The sequence below is a fragment of the Eremomyces bilateralis genome, assembly GCF_010015585.1.
Source record: "Eremomyces bilateralis CBS 781.70 unplaced genomic scaffold P152scaffold_15, whole genome shotgun sequence".
NCBI classification, from domain to species: domain Eukaryota; kingdom Fungi; phylum Ascomycota; class Dothideomycetes; order Eremomycetales; family Eremomycetaceae; genus Eremomyces; species Eremomyces bilateralis.
In genome coordinates this window covers 505,629-529,011 of record NW_022985081.1, presented here as the reverse complement: position 1 = coordinate 529,011, position 23,383 = coordinate 505,629, and the positions used below count along the sequence as shown (strand labels likewise).

Sequence of the window (23,383 nt, the reverse complement as noted above, 5' to 3'; positions counted from 1 at the left end):
TGTAGCCCGCGAAGCTTCCTGGCTACGGCCAGGGGCCGAGCGGTGTCTCGCAGTGCGGTGGAGGTCGGGTATGGGAGGAGGGACATGGTGGCTGTGTGGATGAGATGGTGGAATACGGTGGGTGGGGGCTCTACTATTCGTCGAGTTACACAGTTATGCGATTGCCTGCGCCTGCTGGGTCTACCTTTCTCTTCACTGAGGGAGATGATCCAGCGGGTGGGGATACTCGATGGGGCTTATTCTTGACGCGAGGAGTTTGTGGGATCTCTATCTTTTGACCGATCCGGATGGGTGTGCACCGCAAACTCTTTGGTGCGCACGCCTGGCTCTGTCGAAGGAGACGGATCAGAAAAATTTGCCGTTGGCAATTGGAGGGTTGGGATAGATGTTTACATGATGATTCGTTTTGAGTCAAGCACTGAGAGGCTCCACAAACCCTGTGTGGTGTTGGAGTCTGATGCTGATAATTTCTACGACGGTATCTGATAAACATTCTATCTACAATCTCTGTAGTACCTATTTAAGCCAGTGGCGCAAATGATCGCGTCACCGTCTTGCTGGAGAGAAACCTCAACTATGTCCACGTAGGCCTGGTGTTCATGACACTGCAAAGATGAATATTGATGGATCATTGGACTGTCATTTTTCTTCGTTTATGATCGACGGGAATACTGGTGTCCGGTAGTACTGAATTCACGGGAGTGGCCACATGCAATGGTTCACAATTGCCCTCCAAAAATACGAGTCGACGGGACCAGACGCTCAGTAGTCGTTGCCCCGGCTAATCACCTCCTTCACTGTAGGACGGAGGAGGATTGTCTGACACGATATCGTAAGCTGGCTGTTCAACACGAATGAATCGATAACACTTACATGTTCATACTGAGCGGTATATGACCCCGTGATATCACAAAGGGGAGGGTATGCTTCAACGATACCCTGTGACACCAAGTTGTTAAGCCCCAGAAGATATTTCTCGTGGCCCAACCGGTCGAGATATCGACGGCAGAAGGGCAGCGATCCGAAGTTCTTGTTGATCGAGTTCAGCAAGTTTTTCGCGGACGAAAGTCGAAGGTCGACGATCGGAGCATCGTCTCGTCGTGCGTAGTGTGAGGTTTCCATCTGCATCCAAGACACGTTAGGGTTGATATGGGGAATGTAAAGCACGGCAAAACTCACGTCTTCTCTCACGTAACCCTTTCCTGTGCTCCCGAAGGTTTCAATGGCGTATGTCTCGCCCTCTTCCATCTTCGTCTGGTCGCGGCCCTTGACAATCGGAACACTCTTCCCTCCATGGATCATATACTGACCGATCGTGTGCCCGTTCAAGTTCCTGATCGCCTTGACCGGATACGTGGTCCCCTTGATCTCCACCTCATACGACTCCATGACCTCCTGGATCGCCCCACCGATATCACTCATCCGTACATCGATGCCCGCCTCCTTGATCCCCGTATTCGTCGCCTCCCTCACCGACTCTAGCAGATTATCGTAGACCGGATCGAACGTTAGCGTGAACGCGCTGTCCACGATCCGCCCGTTGATGTGCACCCCGAAGTCGACCTTCATCACGTCATCCTGCTGCAACACCATCTTATTCCCCGCGTTCGGCGTGTAGTGCGCCGCGCAGTTGTTAATACTCAACCCCGTCGGGAACCCCATCCCCGCGATCCTCGCGTCGCCTTCTTCCAGCCCCATATGGCCGACCAAATGCCTCACGCTGTCCTCGATCCCCTCCGCGATCTCCGTCAGCGTCATGCCGGGCTTGACGGTTTTCTGCGCCCACTGCCGAACCTGGCGATGCACCTCGGCACCATGGCGGTACTCGGTCAGGAAATCGTTGTTCATGCGGTCCAGGTGCCGTTTCTCTTCGCTAGTCGTCCGGTAGTTATTCTCGTCGCGGTATTCTTCGGTCGGTCCTTCGGGGTAGTTGCCATCGGGGAAGAGTTGGGAGATCAGGACGCGGGGCGGGGAGGTTTGGGATTTGGCGCCAGCGGTGCCTTTCTTCTTCTTGCGCGGCTTGCGCTTCTTCTTCTTCTTGGCCGCTGCATACGTGATTGTTAGTTAGTATGAGGGAGGGGAGGACGGAGAAAAACAGCGGGATGGTAAGGACATACCTCCAGAAACAGCTCCATCAGCGGCTACCACCTCAGCATCTTCCTCCTCGTCTGAATCCTCATTTTCATTGTCGCCCTTCGGTTCCGCGCCGGCCGCTTTGCCGTTCGCGGTTTTCTTCTTGTCGTCCACTACCGGTCGCGACGTCAGATCCAGCCGCCCAACCCGGAAAAAAAATCGAGGACTTACATTTCAGGTCCTTGACCTGGTCTGCAACCTGAGCGGCCATGGCTACAGCACAATTGCGAAAGGACGACTGGGTGTGGAAAGTGGGAAGGTTTTTGAAGATGTGCCCCGCAGTGAGGGTCACTCATAAAAGCGGTCGGAGTGAGGCGACAAAACTCCGCAAGGCTAGAAGGAGGTCGGTGTTGCCTCACGCTAGCCGGCTTAGGTAGTATGTTATTCTCTCACGATTCAAGTTGGCAGATCTTTTTAGATCTGTGGTGATGGGGTGAGATGTCTCTCATGGCAGGATATCATTTTTGATGGGTCCTTACAAAATAAATGTTGTTCCATTCAGATTGAGGCTAGGATTTTCCAATGGGACCAAGGGAATGGAAGACGGGAAAAGTCTGAACAATCAACTCCGGCATCATGGTCAGAAAGAGAGGTTAGGCCAGTGTCCACAGGCTGCCCAAGATCGGACTTGAGGTTGGCACTCCATTTGACGGTTCGAATGCGAGTATATTTCTACACAGCTAACATCTTGGCCTCAGACTTTGCCGACCATGTCTCTGGCTCATAACATGCACGAATCCGTCAGTACCCATACTTTAGCTGTGTGTTGTACTCACGCCTTGATTCGACAACATGCTTGTATTGATGTCTAATAAGCAGCTGGTGCACTCTTGGCTTTCTATACCCTTCGAAGAGTATCCAGATCGATGAGATACGCAATGGCTCGAGTCTATCGGCTTCTTCGCAGTATTTGGGGACACCAAAATACAGCTAGGACGACGCCTAGGTCCCCAAACAGTCACATCCCATTGCAATATTATCACTCGGTGTGACTTCAGGCTTATTACTAGTCATTGATGTGGGTTACCATCGAGGAAGCCTGTGCTATCATTCAGCGCTAAGCGGGCACCTACTTCTTCTATTTCAAGCCATGTTCCCCTATTCACTATACTCCATAGACCTCAGAATCGCGTCGTAGGCAACATTGTCAGATCAGAGTACAACGAGGAGAAGGCTCAACCCGCATCCAACCGAGCAAAGGCCGTAGAGGTTGGGGACTGGTTCCCCTGAGACTAGAGGACTGGGGACTGACTTGCTATACATAGGCGATAGACACATAACCCGAACAAAGCAAACGGCCCTAGTCATATCGAAACTGCAGGACGAAGAATCACTGAGAGACCTAAGCTGGAAGGGAAGGGGAAACAGTCATCCCACAAGTCCACATGGTCCGGCGCGGATGAATAATCTCCTCCTTGTAATAACAAATATTAAGCTCATCCCATGAGTGGTCCGTTCATGGCCCACACCCGAGCATACCGGGCGGCTCGGTGCGACTTCGTCAGCGTTGTTGCCATTCTCACAGACACCCGCGTGGCCATGAAGCGCACCGCTGCAGCATCGAGGCCAGCCCCCCCACATGAACGGGAAATGGCTTCTATTTCGACAGCGTCTCGGTAGGCTTTGACGGTGAGATTCGTTCGGCTACCAAGGAAGTAGGTAGGCTCACAACAGATACCTGCTCCCGCCGCACGCAGCGGCATCATCTCGAGTGGTTCTGCGCAACTAGAATTTGGAATCTTGCGACACGGCGAGGTTGCGGCATCGAGGAGAGGTAAGCCGCATGTCGTAACCCCTACTGTTCGCGATTACTGATGTGACTTGCGAGGTGCTACCACTCGCCTATTACGGTCCTGGCTCTTCATCACGGGTGTCGAAAGATACTTATCTCCAGACCTGCCTCGACACCTCGATGTCCCATAGTTACCAAGTCAGATGCTTTGTCAAATACGCCGCTCCGGAGTCCAAGTCAGCATCATCCCGTCCAACGCGCTCCTACATCAGCAGTAGCAATTCCGGGCACCAAGTAAATTACCGAACTCCGAACCAAGACGACCTTATTGCGCCGATTTGTTACACGGAGTAAAAACGTGCTGTGATGCCGTTGCTCGTGAAGATCGTTTTGCCACGATGGCAGCGATTGAAAGTTGAAACATAGGTACCGTGGATACGACGCATCGTGCTGGTTGATTGCGTGAAGATCCGGGGTGCGATGGAGTCGGACGAATGGTGTCACCGATGGCGGGCGTATAGGGCTGAAGTCGGGCGCGGACTTAGGGAGACGCCGCCCGCCGCCTAGATACCTAGTGCCCGAGCGAACCCCGAGGACCCAACAAGACAGCCTGGAGGTACGAGGTGGTGATGTTTACCTTTCGAAGAGAACGAATACGGTTTCTCGCGACCTCCTACCTCCGTAATCCGTATAGGTAATGAATCCCACACCCTCAACTGAAAATCCTCGAAATTTGTGAACGCACAAATAATCTTGAGCGTGTCCACTTCATCCGTGTCAGATTTCCAGCTCTGACACCCACCGCACGATCGCGGAATAGTAATCCGTTTCCGGAATCGCTTTCTTTATTCTTACTATCGTCCCCACCTCATCCAGGACCTAAACACTCCCGTACCCATTCGCCGAATGGAGGAATCGGATGCCAAGTCGTACGTTGTCGCATGGCATTGGTATCGTGTCTGGGTGATCTATAACGATGAACTGATCGGCATTCGGCCCTCAGGAATCGCGTGGTGGGAGCGAAAAAGCGGCAGGACAGAACGAATCGCAGCGAGCGACTTGCTCTCGTCATCAACTCCTATGGGGTCGCAAATTCCGCACAGCGCAGTCTCTACATCCGCACGGGGGTCCGATGCTGCATGAAATGAGAAATAAGGAGGATGGAACTGATTCGGGAAAAATAATAATCAAATAAACTTTGTGTCTTCGTGCGACTTGCCTTTTTGGCGTTGCGCAGTGTCAAGAAGCCGTACGTGCCGTGGTGTTGCATGTGCGGTTGCTCAACGTTGAGGGTCCGTGGTCTAGAGCGCGACAGATTCAGGGAGCGGACTATTTTAACCCGGCGACCCTGGCGATTGGTGAGGGCCGCGAACTGACGATGCAACGTGATTTTAACGACGTGGGGTGGATGTTGGATGGAAAAGGGGTTGCTGGGTAGATTGTCTAGATTGGGGAACGGGATCGGGGTTGATGTAGGATGTCAATATATTGTTCGTACGGATCATAGATGAAGTGGAATTGCGGGTTCTAAGATTAGAGTTGGGGTATATTGGTCGATCATATTGAGAGATGTCGGCTGCAGTTGTAGAAGGAAGGTGCATGGTCAAGCCACAGCGGGAAGGTCTCCTGAATCTTGCATCGATGATCGTAAATTCTCGATATACGAACCGTTGAGCCATCGCTTGCGAGTTGCGACAGTCATGATAAAGGGATAACGTTAGGTGACCAATAACATCTAAATATAGGAACAATCAAATAGAACGGGCACTACGGAGTGCTAAGGCAACCTTTGGTTGAGTAGGATATCCTCAACAGCATCTCGACAATCCAGACTCCTAAATCCTGAGTCCTGTCACCTCACGAAACAAACATGACGTGCTCTCAACCGCTATCTCTCTACGCAGTTCGGCCGCTTTCGATGCGCCAAAATCAAGATCTCACGAAATCGACAATTGACGTACGGTGATTTACACCCGCCCGGAATTGTGGACGGCAGTGACGCTGGATCGGCACCATGGAACCGGTAACGATCGCTGAGGTGACCAGGGTCTAGGGTCTGTCCGAGTCGGCAGTCCGATGGCCCGGTGTTCAGCCGTTGGTGAGCGTGGCTGGATGAGGTGGCTTGAGGCGGTGCAGTTGGATCGGTCGGGTGCCGTATTGCGGTGCCGAGCCGAGGTATCGGACTGTGCGAGGGGGTTATTCATCCCGTTGAATAATTCGATTCTGGTTCCTGCTGGTTCGTTCTTTCGGTACTTGCAGCGCGGAGAAAAATGTTGAAAACCTCAACTTGTATGCAGCGACAGGGATGTTGATTCGACAAGCGTCGATGAGCCAATCTGGATTCATCGGAGCGACCGTCCTTGGCGGCGCCAGCATCCCAATATGGTTAGCGATAACGGGTGTACCCAATCATGGATTCAGAACGCGGTCTCAACCATTGGTTCGTAGGGCTGGCCCGACGATCGAATATTTCTTGTACAGGAAGCACTGCCTCACCCAAACTCAATTTCTCCTTGCATATGCAGGGTCCAGACGGTCGGATTTCGCATTTTTTGAGCGAGAATTTTCTCGGAGATGCTACAGATTCTCCTTTTCGTTGGTGGACGAAATTTCTGCGAAGGGGATGATACGTAATGGATGGAGAGGTTCGAAGCATGTGATGGACGATTGTGGCTTAACTGTTCAAGGTCTCCCGCGGATTCCAAGTTATGCGCCAATGGGAACGGGAGGATGGGGTATCATGGCCCAGGTCGGCTTGTCCCTTCAATAGTCGCTGCAAATAACTTGATCATACGGGCACTCCGCCAGCCAGTACGACTCCAGCGACATGATAGAAAGATCGGCACAGAAACAAGGCAGCTGGGAGGCTCCAGAATTCTCAATGCTCAGCATGGGATCCATCGCGGATTATGTAATTGGTGTCCTATTTCCGCTGGGTCGGAAAAGGAGAGAGAAGGGACGTGGAGAGGGGCCATTCACGGTCCATGCGATTGGGTAGTGAAGGCTGATGGCCACGAGGGAAAGGAGCTGACTTGCAGGATGAGGTGCATTGTTTGTCCTGACTAGGCTGGGATTCTTTGAGCCGCATCCTTTTGTGCTGGAAATTAGAAGAGAACAATGGTGAGAAGTTCGAGGTCATGCGACAGGCTCTATGGAAGCTGAGTGACGAGTTCCGCAGTATGTACCTATAGATGGAATAGTATCCAACCAGATCCAGTCCTAGTAGCGACCACCACCAAGTTGAATGAGATCTTAGTCTAAAGGTATCGGCTGCCGGCGTCCTGCAGCCCTTGGAGCCGCGTGGAGATGTGGCTCGATCTCAGCCACAGGTCCGATCTCCAGCACAGACACCCCACCCCTCGCAAGCATCTCCGCAGTTGCGTCTCAAACCGGACAGTCCATCCCGTTGAAAAATGCACACGGCACATGGTGTTGCAGAATTGACAGGCGGCAGTGAAAGAAGGCCGGCCGCGGAATTCACGATGGTGCATAAGTGGTGTTTCGCAGACGGATGATCAGTTCCGATGGAGAGTTTAGGGGAACGCGCACTGGCGGGAACGAGGAGGTTCTAGACAACGGTAGGCTCCGATTAGACAGGGAGACATATAGTACACCGGTTTAGTATAAATTTTCTGCACGGTAATAAAAAGGTTCTTCTAGACGACTTCTATGCAGATTGGTGCAGGATTAATGCAGGATGGACGGAATGGGTTAAGTGATTGGTGAGCAATGCACAGCCACCCCGGTCGCTATGACGTGTGGAGACCCTTAATTAGTCAATGGCTCAGGAAAAGGGAAAGAACCCTCCCTGACCCTTGACCCTTGGCGCGAAAAACCCTTGCGGGATACCCTCCTCATTCCTGTGATGACTTGTGGTGGTTCATCCCACCAGATGATTTCTTCTATGTAAGCGGCCGAATTTACTTCATTGTTCCTGTAAATACGTCAATAAATCGCTACTGATCCCGCTCCCACTGCATGACAAAGGAAATAATCAATGCAATCCAACAATCCTCCATTTACTTAACATCTGCACCGCTCTAAACCCGTCCAAGTCAATCCCAATCTCCGTTCGGCCGAATCATCTGGACTTGGCCTGTCGCACATTACTCATCGAATCCCGTCCTACGTCCGAAGCGGCTTTCCTTCGGATTCCGCCAGTTACCGAGTATCTGACCATTCCCAAGATTTCTTACCAACTCTTACCAAGTTACATCTCCCCAATTACCAATCCACCTTGGAAACCGGAATTTGGAAACCGGAAAAGGGTTGAGGCCCAGCGGCACCTTGGCATCAATCTTTGGCATCTTAAGTCTTTGGGTTTCCTTTCGGGCCGAGTGGGTCCAATCACCCCGTCACCCCAATTGACGTCCCTTTGGTGCCCTCGATATAAACTGGACTTGCCACCCTTCCCTTGCTGGTCGCTTTCTGATCCTCATACATCATCCATCACTCCGATATCACTCCTAACCATCCATACGGACGATGCTCGCCGCCCAATATCCTACTTCTCAACATTCGCCGTTTCAACAGGACTCTTATTCTGCAATCGACTTCGCATCACCGTCGCCATCGCACCAGCTTCCGTACGACCTCACTTCCTATATCAACCCGACGTCATCGATTCCTCAGAACAATCGCAAGGCATCGATTCAAAAACCACAGAACACACTGTCAAATAACGACCAGTCTATGACGGACGCCTACACTTACCAGAACCCTTCCATTCGGGTGCAACAATACTCGCCGAATCCTCCTCCACCGGACGTCTGGACGCAGTTGTCGAACGTTGCGGGCCAGAACTCGTTTCTGAACGGCAACGGAAACGGAAACATGCAATCCACATCAATACAGCAGCCGATAATGAGAAGACCTCAGCAACAAGCCCAGTCATCGCCAAAGAACGCTAATCCCTCACTGGCATCCTATCCTGCAGGTCACGCGACCGAAGGACATTTTCCATCGCAGTACTCGAGTGGCCAAGCCTCGAGCCATCCTTTACCAATCAACAAGACTGAGTCATATTACGCGGAAGACGGACGACCTTTCTCGAACCATCTGCCTACTCCTTCGCAAACCCCAACCCAAGACGGCTTCTTGGCATCATCTCACCCAAGCATGTTTAATAACTCGACCTCCGGATTCGAGCCAGCCATGAACGCAACCAATGCGATGCGCCAGGCACTGATGGAGACGTCATCAATGGGCGATGAGAACGAATTGCCACCGTTTTCACACTCGACTCGACATTCAGTGTCGAGTCTCGGACATAACTCCCCCATCACTCCCCACACGGTTCACGAAGATGATTTCGACGACGGCTTAAAGGCTCCGTCCAACGGTGAGACTGTCTCCTGGAAGATTGACGACTGGATGAACGATTACTTACTGTCGGACGACGACGCAGACAACATGAATCCCAACATGTACGGGAAAGTGGACTTCTCTGAAGCCATGTATCCCCAGCAGAACGTCGGTGCAGTAAGGAATATGCCGAAAGTCAATGCAGGCAGCAACTTGCTGTCGCCGAACTACCGCATCGTCAACGAGCGACTTCAAGCGGCTCAGAACGCTAGAGTCAAGTCACCCATCAGTTCCTCTCGAGGCGCCTCGCCTTTCCGACAGAACTCACCGTGGCTTCGACAAGAACCCAAGCCGGACATGACGTACCAACAGCCACAACCTCAAGGGAGAGAGCAACTGAAGACCATCTCCCCCAAGGATGCTGTCTTGGACTATCACGAGTCCGAGGAGGACGCGAAAGCACCGCTCTTCCCGGATGATACCAACGACTTCCAATTTATGGGTGGCAACGGTTCGCAGCCATCCGATCAGAACTTCGATCTCGCCACCTCATCGACGGCAGCCTGGAGTCAACCCAATGTCACGAGCACGCAGTTCGCCACGTCTGCACCGTTCGCCAATGAGTTTGGGTTCGGTCCGACCGCCATACCCAACATGAACATGGGATACCCCCAGAACAACGGCTACATCCCTCGATCGGCCGCCGACGAGCCAACCTTCCCGGCATCTCTTCCCAGAATGGAGACCTCCATTTCCGACCTCGCCGACGAGAACAACAACGCCTTCCAACCACCCACCACACAACCGCAACTCATGCAACGCCCACCACCACAACAACCCCTCCCCGCTCACCGCTCACCTCCCACCCAACACCCCACCGCCACCCTCCCGGACGCCGGCACCTACTCTTGCACCTACCACGGCTGCCCCCATCGCTTCTCCACCCCTCAAAAGCTCCAAAAACACAAACGCGACGCTCACCGCCAAAACCCCACCGGCGTCACCCCTGGTGTCGGTTCTGGCATGTCGCCCTCAGAGCTGATGGCCCGCAACTCGCAGACCGGGCCCCACCGCTGCGGCCGCACCAACCCTACCACCGGGAAGCCGTGCAACGCCGTCTTCAGCCGGCCGTACGATCTGACCCGCCACGAGGACACCATCCACAACGTGCGGAAACAAAAGGTGCGGTGTGCGCTCTGCGTCGAGGATAAGACATTTAGTCGCAGCGATGCGTTGACGAGACATATGCGCGTGGTGCATCCTGAGGTGGACTTCCCGGGGAAGCATCGGCGACGGGGTGGGTCGAGGGGTTGAGTAGTGATCGGTGATAACTCAGAGGTCGGTGTCGCGTTTAGGGGTAGAGGATGAGTCATCACGAACAGGTCGTTACCTGGACGCGTTGACGAACCATCCGAAATCCTATCGTTATTCCGCACCTCAATTTGTGATCACATACAGGCACCGCATCCTCACCCTGAACGTTGTGTACATGGGTTGGCATCCTCCTCTGCGCCGCCTTCGTGTCAGCCCCGCCTTGTCATAGGCGTCGGCGTCGCCTTGGCCGTTAACCCCGAGATTCCCTGAAATAATCACTCCTCGCCTCACCTCACCTCGCGAACCACTCATCATCGATTTCCCAATCCGGTCGGAATCCCGATGCGATGTTGCTAGTTCATTAGCCTATTCATCGGGTGACACCTGGCGGCAGGGCTACATGACTCGTGGCGGGAAAGGCCGTGACCTGACCGACCTGCTCACGCCACCTGGTGATCGGCCTCGTTTTCTATTTGGGTTTACGATGTCGAATATTTCTTATACCTACCTGTACTGTACCAATCTCCTGCATCTCATTGGGTTGTTATTGTGTTTCGGATTCATGCATTCAGAGCGATTACATACCCCCCCGCCTCGCGGTTGGGCACTGGGTTCACTGGGATGACGAAGATTTTCTACTGCGTTTCCTTTTTTTCCTTTGGTTTAGGCTGCGTTTTGCTAAGAAAAAGACTGGGCCCGGGGGATCAGGCATTCATGACGGGCATTTTGGCGCTGATGACTATTCACGTTTTTCCGCGACGCGAGCATTTAGGATCCTGGGCTTGGCTAGGCGGGGCCGGGCTGTGTAATGGACGGGATGACTCGATCGTCCGTCGACTGTCGGGTTGCAATGTATCTTGTACGAATATGGATGGAATAGACGAGCGATGAGTTGCGTTGAAAATTGTTGGGTTGGTTGGGAGCCAAAGATTGCATTTGTGCGATATATATATATATATGTAGGGAACTAAGGATACAGACAGATAGCCGCATGGCGATATGATTTATGATGCATTAAATATCAGAGCATTTATGATTTGGCTCGCGTTTTCTCAATTCTTATTCGCTCGTGCATATGCAAAACTTTCTCGTTTGTTACTGACGACGGCGGTAGTAGAGAAATATATCAACAGCTCCGTACCATACTCAAATGGTAACGTCCCCTAGCAATCGTGACTTTCATTTGCCCATCTACGCAAGCACTCCACAGCAGTTCAAGCCTTCCGTGAGCACGTTTATCTCGATCTCAACATATCGCTCGAAGTCTTCGGATACATATTACATTCCGTCATCCCCTCTCGCATTACCCAGGTACATAAATTCCCACCCCCTCAAAATCCCATCCCCTTCCCACCGTAAACTCATCCCCCAACCCAAAAACCCCATCCCACCGATCCCCTAACCCTTCCATCTCCCTCATGCCGTCATCGCCTCCAATGCATCCATGAGATCCGCCTCGACGCCCTACGAATCTACGATGGATCGCAGAAAATTGAGCAAGGAATCGGTCATAACTCCTACGTCATCGGGCCAATCACGGTGGGCAGTACCCCTGCCGGCATCTCCGCTCGGCTCTCGCTTACCCAGCGCTTCACATTCCATGGCGTGGATGGCTTACCGTATTACCAAATATAACCCCATCCCTACGCCCTGTAATCCAGATCCATAGCGCGGTAATTTATCAAGACGCGTGTCTCAACGGGATCACCTCCGTCCTACTCCTCCGTGTCTCGAATTCGAATCATATGAGACTTCGTGGATCGGTCAGGTGGGCCGGAGAATTGACGATCTCCGACGCTCCGAGAACCTTGTTCGAGAGATGGGGAGTGGAGAGGGTCTGGAACGTCTGGATGACAGGCGCGTAGTGCAGTCCGTTGAAGCGCGGTATAGGGACGGAGGGGAGGGAAGCGGTACAATACAACGATGGAGTACGAATATCGGGGGAGAGGGTCACGGGGGAGACTGGAGGACGTTGCAAGTCACCGGAACGTGATTTGGCACGGGGTGGGAGTCCGAGGCGCGAATGGAGGGAAGTATCACAGAGTTGAGATCGGGTGATCTGGCGACAGACGGCTGGCGTCAATAGGACCGCCAATACGCTGGGTAATATTATGTCGGAGAGGGGGAACAAAGGGAGAGGTCAGCAGACTTGGAGTTGATTCCGCTGTCGGTATAGGCAATAAGAAGATTGGACGAAAGAATGAGGTGAAGGAGAAGTTGTCGGAATAGTGGTGCCTTCACGTTGTGCAGCTTCCATTCATTGTACTGCTGTGTGTGGACTGGAGTCTGGTATTAAACTGCACAGCCACACCGCCAATCCCCATATGGTACATCACACATCCCGATCAGATACACGTACGTCCAGGCATCGTAATCAACATTCTTACGCATCTCGATCAAAGCAACACCAAACCTAATGCCAACCCCAACCGCCAAGATACTTACTTAGCTAATATCCAATATACCCCGTCTCGACCGGATGCATTCGACCGGACGCATCTCCGCCCTCCGGTGACGCGGATATCCGCGCGATAGGCAGCCGAGCGTGAGATTCGCAGAGGATTCACACAGTGACTCAGAGGAACGCTCTGGGTTGTTTCTAAATTTGCAACGTCGCACCCTACACGCGGTGTCTTGGATTCAGTAATCAATACTGGATCGGGAGCCTGATCGATCATCGAGGAGTGGTTGGGATTAGAAAGAGCTTGGGGATTACGTATTGGGGCGGTGCGAAATTCCATAGTCGTTGGTGACGCGGAATCAAATCCGGCTTTGGGAAAAGGCCAGGGGACGAGGCTATTCTCGTACGAGTGGGCGACGCGGAATCGATAGGTGGTGATGGCGACGACGCGGTTAAGGAAGGCGTTCCGTTATCCGGAAGGGGACGATACGGATCCGCCGGAGGGGATGGATGAAGTTGGTAAGTATGTTCTTGTTTGGCACTGGATTTCCCTCTTCTGAAGATTCATTGGGAGTGGTGCTTGCCGACGCTCTGTCCCTGTATCTCAGTATGGGGTGTCACCATCCTTGGCGCTCTTTCAAAGGATAAGAAGATGCATTGTGTACATTGCGATTGAACCGTGCTAATCCTCTCTAGAGCAAGAAACCCTCATCGATAAACTCGCAGCCGAAGACACAGCCCGCTCGATCCTCTACACAGTACGCCCTCACCTCCCCTCCCCCTAACCAACTAACCCTAACTAGCGTCTCTTCCTCATCCTCCCTCTCCTCCCTCTCCCCCTCTACTACCTCCCCACCCCCTTCACCCCCCTCCACCACCACCCCCGCACCTCCCTCCTCCCCTACCTCCAACTCCTCCTCGCCACCCTCTCCCTCCTCTCCTCCGCTTACATCCTCTACTTCCTTCCCGCCACCTCCCCCACCCCCCCCAAACACCCCGCCCGCGCCGCCGCGGTCCACGCCTTCGCGACCGGCCCCCACTCCTCCGGCCCCCTCCACCCGAGCACTGCATTGGGGAACGCGCTGGATGACCTCGATCTGCCCGCGTGGCTGGTCTCCCTGCTGCGGGCGAGCGGGTTCGACATTTTCTTCGAGACAGCGCCCATCTCCACCTCTACCTCCGCCTCTCGAAACTCGCTAGCGCGCATCGTCCCGTTCGTGGGCGGGATCGCGGCGGTGATGCTGTACGTGACATGGGTGGCGACAGGGGGGACGGATGGGGGGAGCATGACGGAGGAGTTCTGGAGCGCGGGGTTGCCGGCGGTGGTGTTTTGTTTGGCGTTGTTTGTGAGGGGGCAGTTGAGGCCGGTGGATGTGGAGGGTTTGAGGCGGTTGAGGTATCCGTATAAGGGGGCTTGATTGGGTGCTGGAGTGGGAGGGCGTGGGTGAATGTGGAAATGAATTATTTTATACGTCGATTGTACTCGAGGAAGCGCTGGAGGTGGTGAACTGTTGGGGTCTTTCTCAGCGCACACTAGAAACCTCGATACCATAAAGGATATTAAAGTGATGCTATTCTATTCGCTATGCTACTAAAATGTCTGCGTGAGTATCACATCCACATTAGGGATCCTCTTGTGAAATGTACAGCGGCGCGATCGTGACATAGTTTCCCCTGCCACCAGCGGTTCGTCTGGTTCATTCGTCCTTTTGGTTTCACATCCCCACACCCTCCACAAACCTCAGCACTGCATTCCCCGTCAACGTGCCATCAATATCCGCACTGCCCGAGCCTCGTCCCCACGAACCCCTTTCCCACACCTTATTCGTCCGATCGGAATCCACGTCCATGCTCTCAGCACCATGCAGAGAGGTGCGCGGAGAGGGTTCCGAAGGGATATCCTCGACGAGCACGAGGCCAGCGTTTTTGATGGTGGTGATGAGGGCTGGAGCGAGGGCCTGTGAGTTGATGCGTTAGTATTATGGTCAATGTGAGATGGAATGATTGGTCCTGAAGACAAATGCAACCGGACCTGGATATTGTGCGGGTGAAGAATTATGGGGTGAGAAGGAGGGAAGAAAGGGATACGTACCAGTAATCTGGAGGAGCATATCAGGCCCATGAAGTTGTTGCTCTGCGCCACTTGTACCGCTTCCTTGACACTGAGCGTCACATGCGAAGTCGCAGTTTCGGTAGTGGATGAAACCCATCGTGGAAGCGGAGGGGGTGGCATGGTGTCGGATGGATCGAGTTCGCTGCATAGAAGGACCGGATCTGAGCGCCATGTTAGCCAAATATCTAGAACATCAACCGTCCAAGGTTATTCTGCTAGTAATAGTGGGAGCAACTCACAATTCGGTTGCTTCCAATTCAACGCGATGCACAGCTCCGGACTCGAACTACTGAACACCACACCCCGTCCCGAGTGCTCGGTCCCATCATGCTCTCCCTCTCTGCTCCGTCGTGCATGCTCAAACAACGCTCGTAACACCGCGTCCGCCACTTCATTGATATTCCTATTGGGAGTAAGACGGAGTTGCTCCGCCTGCGCACGTCTCGGGAAAACACAGTGAAGCTCCACGTTAATATCCAGCGGGACTGCGGATAGCACGTCGGAGAGCGTCGCAAACGATTTCGCGAGTTGAGAGCTGAGCGCGGGGGTGTCTGAGATGGTTGCGTGTTTTAAAGAATCTAGGCTAAAGGGAACACGGTTCTGCTGGGAAGCGCCGATATCGGAGAATTGCGATGCGGTGAGGTTGGATATGGGGACGTCGAGGCCGTAGTGGGAGACGCGCCAATGCGGATACAGGACGGGGACATTGTCGGCCGTCAGTTGGACGAAAAGACGGACATAGGAGCCGGATAAGCTTGACCCGGTAATCTTGAGTGTAGAAGGCGTGTGATGATGGCTACCGAGGGAAAGGTTGGAGGAAAGGGATTGCATGGCCGACGATGGGCTGAAGGACTGCGGAATGATTTCATCGGAGGGGTTTCGTTCGTTCGTCGTAGCTTTCCAGTACGTTGCGAAATTCGTGATCTCAAGAGGGACGCCGGGGAATGGGCGAACGACTTGGAAGTTGAAGCTGATGCGGCCGATGGTGCGGAGGCGGAGATCGAGCAGCTCAAGATGCCAGCGGCCGGAGGATGAGGTTTTACTCGTGAAGATTCGGGAAGAGGCGACGGCACGGGCAATGACTCGAGCGCCGAAGGTGGGGTAGATGTCGAAATCCAGCGAAAAAGTATCGACGTTGTCGATCTGGAAGGATATGGTTTTGAATTCATCTTGAATCGGAAGCAAAAGGTTTCGGGGAATCAGATCGGAGGATTTGGAAGAAATCGTCAGCCGAGCTGCAGGGTACTTATTATCGTCGTAGAACTGGATGGGTTCGTAACCGAGATCCCCGAAGTTGAGAACCACAAACGTCTTGGAATCGAGGAAGTTGTGCCCGTAGCGTCGGAGCGGCATGATGGGTGGAGGAAGTGTGATCGGAGGTATGGATTCGGCATCGAGACTCGATGGGAAAGGAGACGAGGACACCACGGGGACAGCTAGGGGTGTTCTTGGTTTCAAGCCATGTGTCCTATGCGAAGCTGAAGCTCGTCGCATATGGCATGATAGAAGGCGGATGCATTCGATGTGCCCTTCCCACGTGGCATAGTACAAAGCCGACAAGCCTTTCTCATCTTTAGCATCGCAGTTGACTTTGCACTCTTCGATGAGCAGCCTCAGGCACTGTACATTCCCCTCGCTAGCCGCGTGGAATAACGGGGTCCACTGATACAAGTGATCGGGTTGGTCCAAATCGGCGCCGTAGGTTTTCAGCATCTGAAGAATGTCCAGCGTCTTTGTGGATCGGGCGGCTAGATGCTGAGGGTATAAGCCTTCCGCATCAGGAAGTATCTTTGGTTTCCGTTCTAGGAGCAACGCAACAATCGGGGCGGAGCCGTGTTGACAAGCCAGATTGAGGGGCACATGATCCTTCTCGCTAGAGGGGTCAATGCTTGCTCCTACCTCGAGAAGCACCCGAACACAGTCGAGCTTATTGCTGACGATCGAGCGAATGAGCGGTGTGAAGTTGTCGTGGTCTTTCGCATTGATCGTCTCGGGACTTTGTTCGACTAGGAGTGGAATCATCTCAACGAAACCGTGAATGCAGGCATAGTGAATGGGCAGTCGCCCATAGACGTCCACTGCTCTGGCGTCGACATTTCCAGCCACGCCAACGTCAAGAAGCAGCCGTCGACCGGAGATGGTTGCTTTATGGAGGATGTTGCGTTGATTTATCTCATCAGTGCGAGTTAGGTCAACCAGTTGTGACTCGAGGAGGATATGCAACGACTGTTCGGGAGCCTCCTCCGATGTGCTCAGGAAGGCCTTGGTGAATCGTTCATTTGCGTCAGGGGATGACGCTAGTCGATTGATCCATTCTCGGAGTGCAGTGGTATCGCCGACTATGGCGGCTTGAAGGAGCTGAGATTCGATTTCCAAGTCCTCTGCAAGGGGCTTGCCGATTTCGATGGGCCTTTCATTGGGCGTCTGTCGGATCTCGCCACCTTCGGCCCAGTCTGCGAAATCCTGCAGATTTGTCGTCGCCTGGTCCGAGAGATCACCAATGACATCTTGATTGAAGCACGGTTGAACTTCCACGGCGCGTGCAAGGAAGACCTCCTTTTGTTGGGACTGTTTCAAGTCAATGGACGAAAAGGGAACTGGACAATGGCAGCCTGACCTTCGAGGTCTTATCCCACTAATTGAATGTTAGATAAGTAACTCGATGTTTGATGATGTGACCAACCTTTTTGAGGATTTTTGTAAACGCGGTTTGGTTGACCTCGACAAATTGCTACGCTAGTCAGTCCAGGCCAGAGCAAAAGACGACAGTACGGACCTGCAACTTATTCAGATCATTCACGTATTGTTTGAATCCTTCCTCGAGTGCAATGTATCTTGACGATAGTCTTGACACCGGCGCAGTTTGTGCTTGCAGGGAACGCTTCTGGTCAAGTAAGGAAGTCAAACGAATCTTCAGCTGCACGGTTGTCAGTCATGGTTTTGTTAGTAGCAGGTGCTATATCCGACCTCAGCCTCCTTTTGGAGATAGAAGATATTGACCTTCTCCAACTCACGCTCCTGTAGTAGCAGTTAGATAGGAGAGCAAAAAAGTGATGGGCATACGGTACCAGCCGAAAGAAGAATTTGTCTTTATTTGCTTGGAGGGTGGCCGGTGGATCAAACCCATCTAGGCTAGGAATCCCTTCATCCCGAGCGCTAATCACCGGGGTCGAGCTTAACTTCTTGATGAGCTTGGGAACGTCAGCAGTGGATCAGACATTTGAATAGTAAAAGCACTGTGGTACCTTCTTGAGGGCTTTGTAGTCAACAAAACTTGCAGCATATTCCGGGATGTCAAGCTGTCGCCTCTGTATTTGCTTGCCGAACTTCCTGCCAGAGAACTGCGGTCAATATCATCGGGTCGGGCTACACTGAGTGCTGACATTGAAATCCATGTTCCGGGAGCGTGCATATAGCCCAGTTCGGAAACCGGGCCAACCACATCGAAATGCTACAGTGCTGGAAACGAGAAATCGAGAACTTACATGATGGTAACTTGGCACTCTAAGACGCCTGCGCCAATCCCACCATATGTGTGAAACCTCCCGCAGGGTGAAGTGGGCGAGACTCTTCGTAGCCAACTATGTGAGACCTTCTGCAGGTAATAGGGTGCACGGAGCGATGGAGGAATAGTGAATGTTCATCAGCTCGTTACAGCCAAGAAGATTGGTGGAAGAGACCCAAAGGCGTGCTGGAAGGTTCTAATGACCTGGTTGAGGAAGTCTTAGGCGTAACACCGACGATGCGGGAAAAGAGAGGCCAAACAACGCAACAGCTTGATATCAGAATCCTGACCGGTATGCTCAAGACGAATGGGAAGAGACTTTGTGTAAGTGAAAGGTGGCTTGGCCGATGGACTGGCTGGCGCAGGAGAATTTTAGAGAGGACGTGTGAACAGTTGCCAGCACCAGAGCCACGGAGCGGATGGTCAGTACAAGTGTTGGCCCGTTGCACGGCAGAATCCTAGTGTTTTACCTAATATAACAATCCATCCCATAGATCAGACAGCCGGGTTTGGGATCTGCTGGACGGAACACGGAATACCTGAGGATGGATTGGGAAATATCGGAGGATAGGTGGAGACTCGTGGATTGGCGATGGAGGTCGATGTTACAGGGACCAATAGATTGAGAACGTGGAGGGGTGTTGAGGGGATGTTGAGGGGGCTAGATTTAAGCCATGCTAAGCTGGTTGTTGGGTAGCTTGTGGTGATGGGTCATCGAACAAGAGAAGAGTTGATGGGAATGGGTTGAATTGGTTTATACATCGCGAAGATGATTTGGATGAAGTGAAGTCAAAACGCGTGGTTGTAATGTTCTATGTCGTGCTGCCGGAACTGGCAGGCGCCAGGTGTTGGGGAAGAGGTCCGTCCACCAAACCTGGACTGGTGGAGGAAGTTGCGACTGAGCTCGAGGAATCTCAATCACATGCAAGACAGTAATTAATGGATGGTCCGATATAAAAATCACCCGAGAGCATCAACATTCATCTGATGCCTTTGAAGTTGGTTGGATATTTTGAACTTCCATTGGCGATTGATGGGCGTGCATTCAGGAGGCTGAGCCCACAGCAACACTACATGATCCCAAACCTAAGATAGCCTGTCCATTAAGGAGCTCGCACGCAATTGGGAAAGTAGGATCCAACTAAAATTCACGACCGAACGCGGACTATATGTAGAAATATCTATCTAGGGATCGATCTAGGCTGAAGGAACTATAGGTGTCCATGGAGGCTTCACCTAGTACGCGTATATCGTACACTGTCTTTGAATAGCCACCTCATCTTCCGAGCCAAGCCATCCCAACATTTCCTAGCCCCTCTTCGTCGACCTGTCCTCTCAGCACATCATCTTGATGCAAAGAACACCGTCCCAGAAACACACACCCCTATCACCGCCGACGTGATGACAAACCGCGCCACCGCCCCTCCCTGCGGCTCCGGCGCCCCCCTCTCCCGCTTCAACCTCTCCAACCACTCCATCCGCTCCTCCGCCCTCCTCTCCCTCCCACGCTCCAAAATCCTCTCCTGCGTCCTCAAATGCCGCGTCCGATCCCAATGCGGGATATACGGATCCGGCCGCCAATCCGGATCCGCCTGCCCCGGCGAAAACCCTCCCCACCGCCCCGTCGTGCCCCGCGCGTCCGCATCCGCTGCCGGGTCACCCTCCCGCGGCGGCTCTTGCCCGTATTGCCGGTAGAAGCTGGGCGGCGGGCCTTTGAATACCCCGCGTCGCGGGCTGAGGCCGGAGGCGGGGCGGCTGCCGGCGGGGCCGCGGGAGCGGGACTGGTGTGAGGAATGGGTGCCGTGGGGAGTGGTGGGAGGCGCGCCATTGCCGTGGATGCGGTGGTAGTCGCGGTCGTATTTGGCGCGGCGGGAGTCGTGGGCGAGGATGTGGTAGGCTTCGGAGATGCGGTGGAAGCGGGATTCGGCGTCTTTTTTGGAGGCGTCGGGTCGGGAGGCATGGGTGTCGGGGTGGCATCGTTTGGATAAGGCGTAGAATTGTCGCTTTACATCTTTGGTGGTGGCATTGGGGGGGAGATCGAGCGCGGCGTAGTGGTTGGGGAGGTCATGATTGCAGTAGTGGGTGGTGGTGTGAAATGGTCGTGTGCGAGCAATTGAGGAGAGTCGGAGGCTGCGAGAGATGCCGTGATGAGGCCGGTGGCAGGCCTGGAGTGTCGGCATGCCTCATTGCGGAGAATGGAGGATGTGATTCACTAGGGCGAGAGTAAGGAGTAGTTCGGTCGCGATAAACATAACCGAATGAAATCGCGAATGCTGGACTTGAATGGACGTCATATGGTTCCTGTCGGATTGGACCAGAAATGTGGCGGTGCAAACTATATGGATGCCTGGAATGCTTGTTTATGCCTCAGGCAATAACATGGATCGTCAGCCATGCCATCAATTTGCAGTGCGGGCACTTGACTCAGTTAAGTCTATCAGATATAGAACTCCCGAACCAATACACAACACCTTCTATTCCCTTTCAGCTTTCTGGTTTCCTCTTGAATCATTTCCTTTCCTGTCACTGCCATATAAATGGCGACTACAGGCAAAGAGATCCTCCCCGAGGAGGGGAAGCGCAATATCCTCATCACCAGTGCCCTCCCATACGTGAACAATGTGCCGCATCTGGGGAATATCATTGGCAGTGTGCTCTCAGCAGATGTGTTCTCAAGGTCGGTCTATGATATATTATACACCCTCATGATATTTACATACCTCATTGCAGAACGTCCCACTGACCAAATTCTAGATACTGCAAATCGCGGGGTTACCCCACGCTCTTCATCTGCGGCACCGACGAGTACGGGACGGCCACCGAAACCAAAGCCATCGAAGACGGCGTGACGCCGCAGGAGCTCTGCGACAAATATCACAAGATCCACGCCGATGTCTATCAGTGGTTTCAGATCGGGTTCGACAAGTTCGGACGGACTCCGACCACGCAGCAGACAGAGATCGCGCAGGAAATGTTCCTGAAACTGCTCAAGAACGAGTACCTCGAAGAGCGGACAACGACGCAGCCGTACTGTGAGAAGCACGATGCCTTCCTGGCGGATAGGTATGTCGAGGGGGAGTGTCCGAATTGCGCGTATCCGGACGCAAGGGGGGATCAGTGTGATAAATGTGGGCGGTTACTCGACCCATTTGACCTGAAGAATCCGAGGTGTAAACTGGATGGTGCGTCTCCCATTAAGAAAGACACGAAGCATGTATATATCTTGCTGGACAAGCTGCAACCGCAGATCGAAGAGTGGGCAAGGAAAACGTTCAAAGACGGCGGGTGGTCGACAAACGGGATCAACATTACCGAAACATGGTTCAAGGAAGGACTGAGACCGCGAGGAATTACTCGAGATCTGCGATGGGGAACTCCAGTACCACTCGACGGATATGGCAAGAAGGTGCTGTACGTCTGGTTCGATGCGACCATCGGCTACGTCTCGATAACCGCCAACTACACCTCCCAGTGGAAGAAATGGTGGCACGACCCGAGCGTCCAGCTCTACCAATTCATGGGCAAGGACAACGTCCCCTTCCACTCCGTCATCTTCCCCGGCTCCCAACTGGGCACCGGCGACGTCTGGACCATGCCACACCACATCTCCACGACCGAATATCTGCAGTACGAGAAGGGCAAGTTCTCCAAGTCCCGCAACATCGGCGTCTTCGGCAACAACGCCAAGGACACCGGCATCCCGCCCGATGTTTGGCGCTACTACCTCCTCTCCCACCGCCCGGAGTCCGGCGACAGCGAGTTCGAATGGGAGGCCTTCATCGATAGCAACAACAACGACCTGCTCAAGAACCTCGGCAACCTCGTCAACCGCATCATCAAATTCGTCGCCTCCAAGGTCTACGACTCCGTCGTGCCCGCGTGGGAGCTCGACCCGTCCTTCAGCCTCATCCAGCCGCACATCGACGCCACCAACGCATTGCTGCAAGAATACGTCGCCCAGCTGGAGGCGGTGAAGCTCAAAGCTGGTTTGACCACCGCCATGCACGTCTCCGCGCTCGGGAACAAACTTCTGCAAGACCACCTCCTCAATAACGCCCTCGCCGAGTCCCAACCCGCCCTCTGCGCCGCCGTCGTCAACGTCGCCCTCAACCACGTGCACCTCCTCGCCGCACTCATCGAGCCCTACATGCCTGGCACCGCCGCGTCCATCAACACGCAACTCAACCTCCCCCCCCTTGGCATCCCGACCCACTGGTCCCCCGCCATCTTCCAGATCAAAGCGGGCCACAAGCTCGGCAGCCCAGGATACCTGTTCACCCAGATTAAGACGGAGAAGGCGAAGGAGTGGCGGGAGCAGTACGGCGGAGACGAGCAGAAGAAGGCAAGGGAGGAGGCGGAGGCGAAGAAGCGGGTGAAGAAGGCGGAGAAGGAGCGGAAGAAGGCGCAGAAGAAGGGGAAGTCAGTGGGGAAGGGGGATGGGAAGGGGGAGTCGGTGGAGGCGGCGGAGAAGGGAGGGCATGAGCATGCGACGGATGCGGTGGAGGAGGTGAGGGAGGGAGTGGGGCAGGTGACATTGCAGACGAGTTAGATGGAGGGTTAGGATGTGGTTATGGATTTTCTTCGGCTCGGATGGATTGGCATCTCTTTCGGCACGGGGATTCGGAGTTGAGACCTGTAGGACGAGCATTTCGTAAAAGCGCAACCCTGAACGTATTATACTAGAGACCTTCAACGCCATCGGATAGACCAGATGGCTTTAACATGAAGGTCAAAATCGACAAATGTTCCAATGGTGGCGGGCAATGGATTCAAAAGTCCAAGTAAATGAATGATATTGTTTTGGACGTCCCAAAAGCAACAATATCATACAAGAGCATCAAAACAATATCCCCAACGCCGGCCCATGCAACGAATTCCCTT

At 53.4% G+C, this 23,383-nt stretch overlaps 8 protein-coding genes across 8 annotated transcripts; 5 read left to right on the top strand and 3 right to left on the bottom strand.

Annotated features, from left to right (window-relative positions):
• Positions 1 to 627: 627 nt before the first annotated feature.
• On the bottom strand, positions 628 to 2,472 carry P152DRAFT_78549 (peptidase M24A, methionine aminopeptidase). The gene is made up of 5 exons (XM_033683246.1): positions 2,305 to 2,472; positions 2,118 to 2,246; positions 1,180 to 2,045; positions 874 to 1,122; positions 628 to 819 (listed from the first exon to the last, which is right to left on the bottom strand). The coding sequence occupies exons 1-5, from the start codon at positions 2,342 to 2,344 to the stop codon at positions 763 to 765; spliced, it is 1,341 nt and encodes a 446-aa protein (XP_033532747.1). The 5' UTR covers positions 2,345 to 2,472; the 3' UTR covers positions 628 to 762.
• A 3,271-nt stretch (positions 2,473 to 5,743) lies between these two features.
• Positions 5,744 to 6,879, top strand: P152DRAFT_79096 (uncharacterized protein). Its single transcript, XM_033683247.1, has 2 exons — positions 5,744 to 6,101; positions 6,163 to 6,879. The coding sequence occupies exons 1-2, from the start codon at positions 5,942 to 5,944 to the stop codon at positions 6,633 to 6,635; spliced, it is 633 nt and encodes a 210-aa protein (XP_033532746.1). The 5' UTR covers positions 5,744 to 5,941; the 3' UTR covers positions 6,636 to 6,879.
• A 3,313-nt stretch (positions 6,880 to 10,192) lies between these two features.
• Positions 10,193 to 10,483, top strand: P152DRAFT_399912 (uncharacterized protein; the record flags this gene model as incomplete). Its single annotated transcript, XM_033676541.1, has 1 exon — positions 10,193 to 10,483. One exon carries the CDS (start codon positions 10,193 to 10,195, stop codon positions 10,481 to 10,483), a length of 291 nt encoding a protein of 96 aa, XP_033532745.1.
• A 989-nt stretch (positions 10,484 to 11,472) lies between these two features.
• P152DRAFT_459991 (uncharacterized protein) lies at positions 11,473 to 11,820 on the top strand. The gene has a single exon (XM_033679802.1). The coding sequence runs from the start codon at positions 11,483 to 11,485 to the stop codon at positions 11,648 to 11,650; it is 168 nt and encodes a 55-aa protein (XP_033532744.1). The 5' UTR covers positions 11,473 to 11,482; the 3' UTR covers positions 11,651 to 11,820.
• A 1,501-nt stretch (positions 11,821 to 13,321) lies between these two features.
• On the top strand, positions 13,322 to 14,302 carry P152DRAFT_450688 (uncharacterized protein; the record flags this gene model as incomplete). The annotated part of the gene is made up of 3 exons (XM_033678184.1): positions 13,322 to 13,403; positions 13,581 to 13,642; positions 13,688 to 14,302. The coding sequence occupies 3 exons, from the start codon at positions 13,322 to 13,324 to the stop codon at positions 14,300 to 14,302; spliced, it is 759 nt and encodes a 252-aa protein (XP_033532743.1).
• A 297-nt stretch (positions 14,303 to 14,599) lies between these two features.
• P152DRAFT_475153 (ankyrin repeat protein nuc-2) lies at positions 14,600 to 18,392 on the bottom strand (the record flags this gene model as incomplete). The annotated part of the gene is made up of 10 exons (XM_033681394.1): positions 14,600 to 14,842; positions 14,977 to 15,158; positions 15,237 to 17,565; positions 17,615 to 17,632; positions 17,681 to 17,728; positions 17,774 to 17,914; positions 17,965 to 18,015; positions 18,066 to 18,188; positions 18,243 to 18,338; positions 18,381 to 18,392. 10 exons carry the CDS (start codon positions 18,390 to 18,392, stop codon positions 14,600 to 14,602), a joined length of 3,243 nt encoding a protein of 1,080 aa, XP_033532742.1.
• Positions 18,393 to 19,992: 1,600 nt separating this feature from the next.
• Positions 19,993 to 20,526, bottom strand: P152DRAFT_385871 (DnaJ-domain-containing protein; the record flags this gene model as incomplete). The annotated part of the gene is made up of 1 exon (XM_033675824.1): positions 19,993 to 20,526. A coding segment is annotated over one exon (534 nt), but the record flags the coding sequence as incomplete, so codon positions are not given.
• A 418-nt stretch (positions 20,527 to 20,944) lies between these two features.
• On the top strand, positions 20,945 to 23,325 carry P152DRAFT_515501 (methionyl-tRNA synthetase). Its single transcript, XM_033682904.1, has 2 exons — positions 20,945 to 21,179; positions 21,257 to 23,325. The coding sequence occupies exons 1-2, from the start codon at positions 21,040 to 21,042 to the stop codon at positions 23,049 to 23,051; spliced, it is 1,935 nt and encodes a 644-aa protein (XP_033532740.1). The 5' UTR covers positions 20,945 to 21,039; the 3' UTR covers positions 23,052 to 23,325.
• Positions 23,326 to 23,383: the final 58 nt, after the last annotated feature.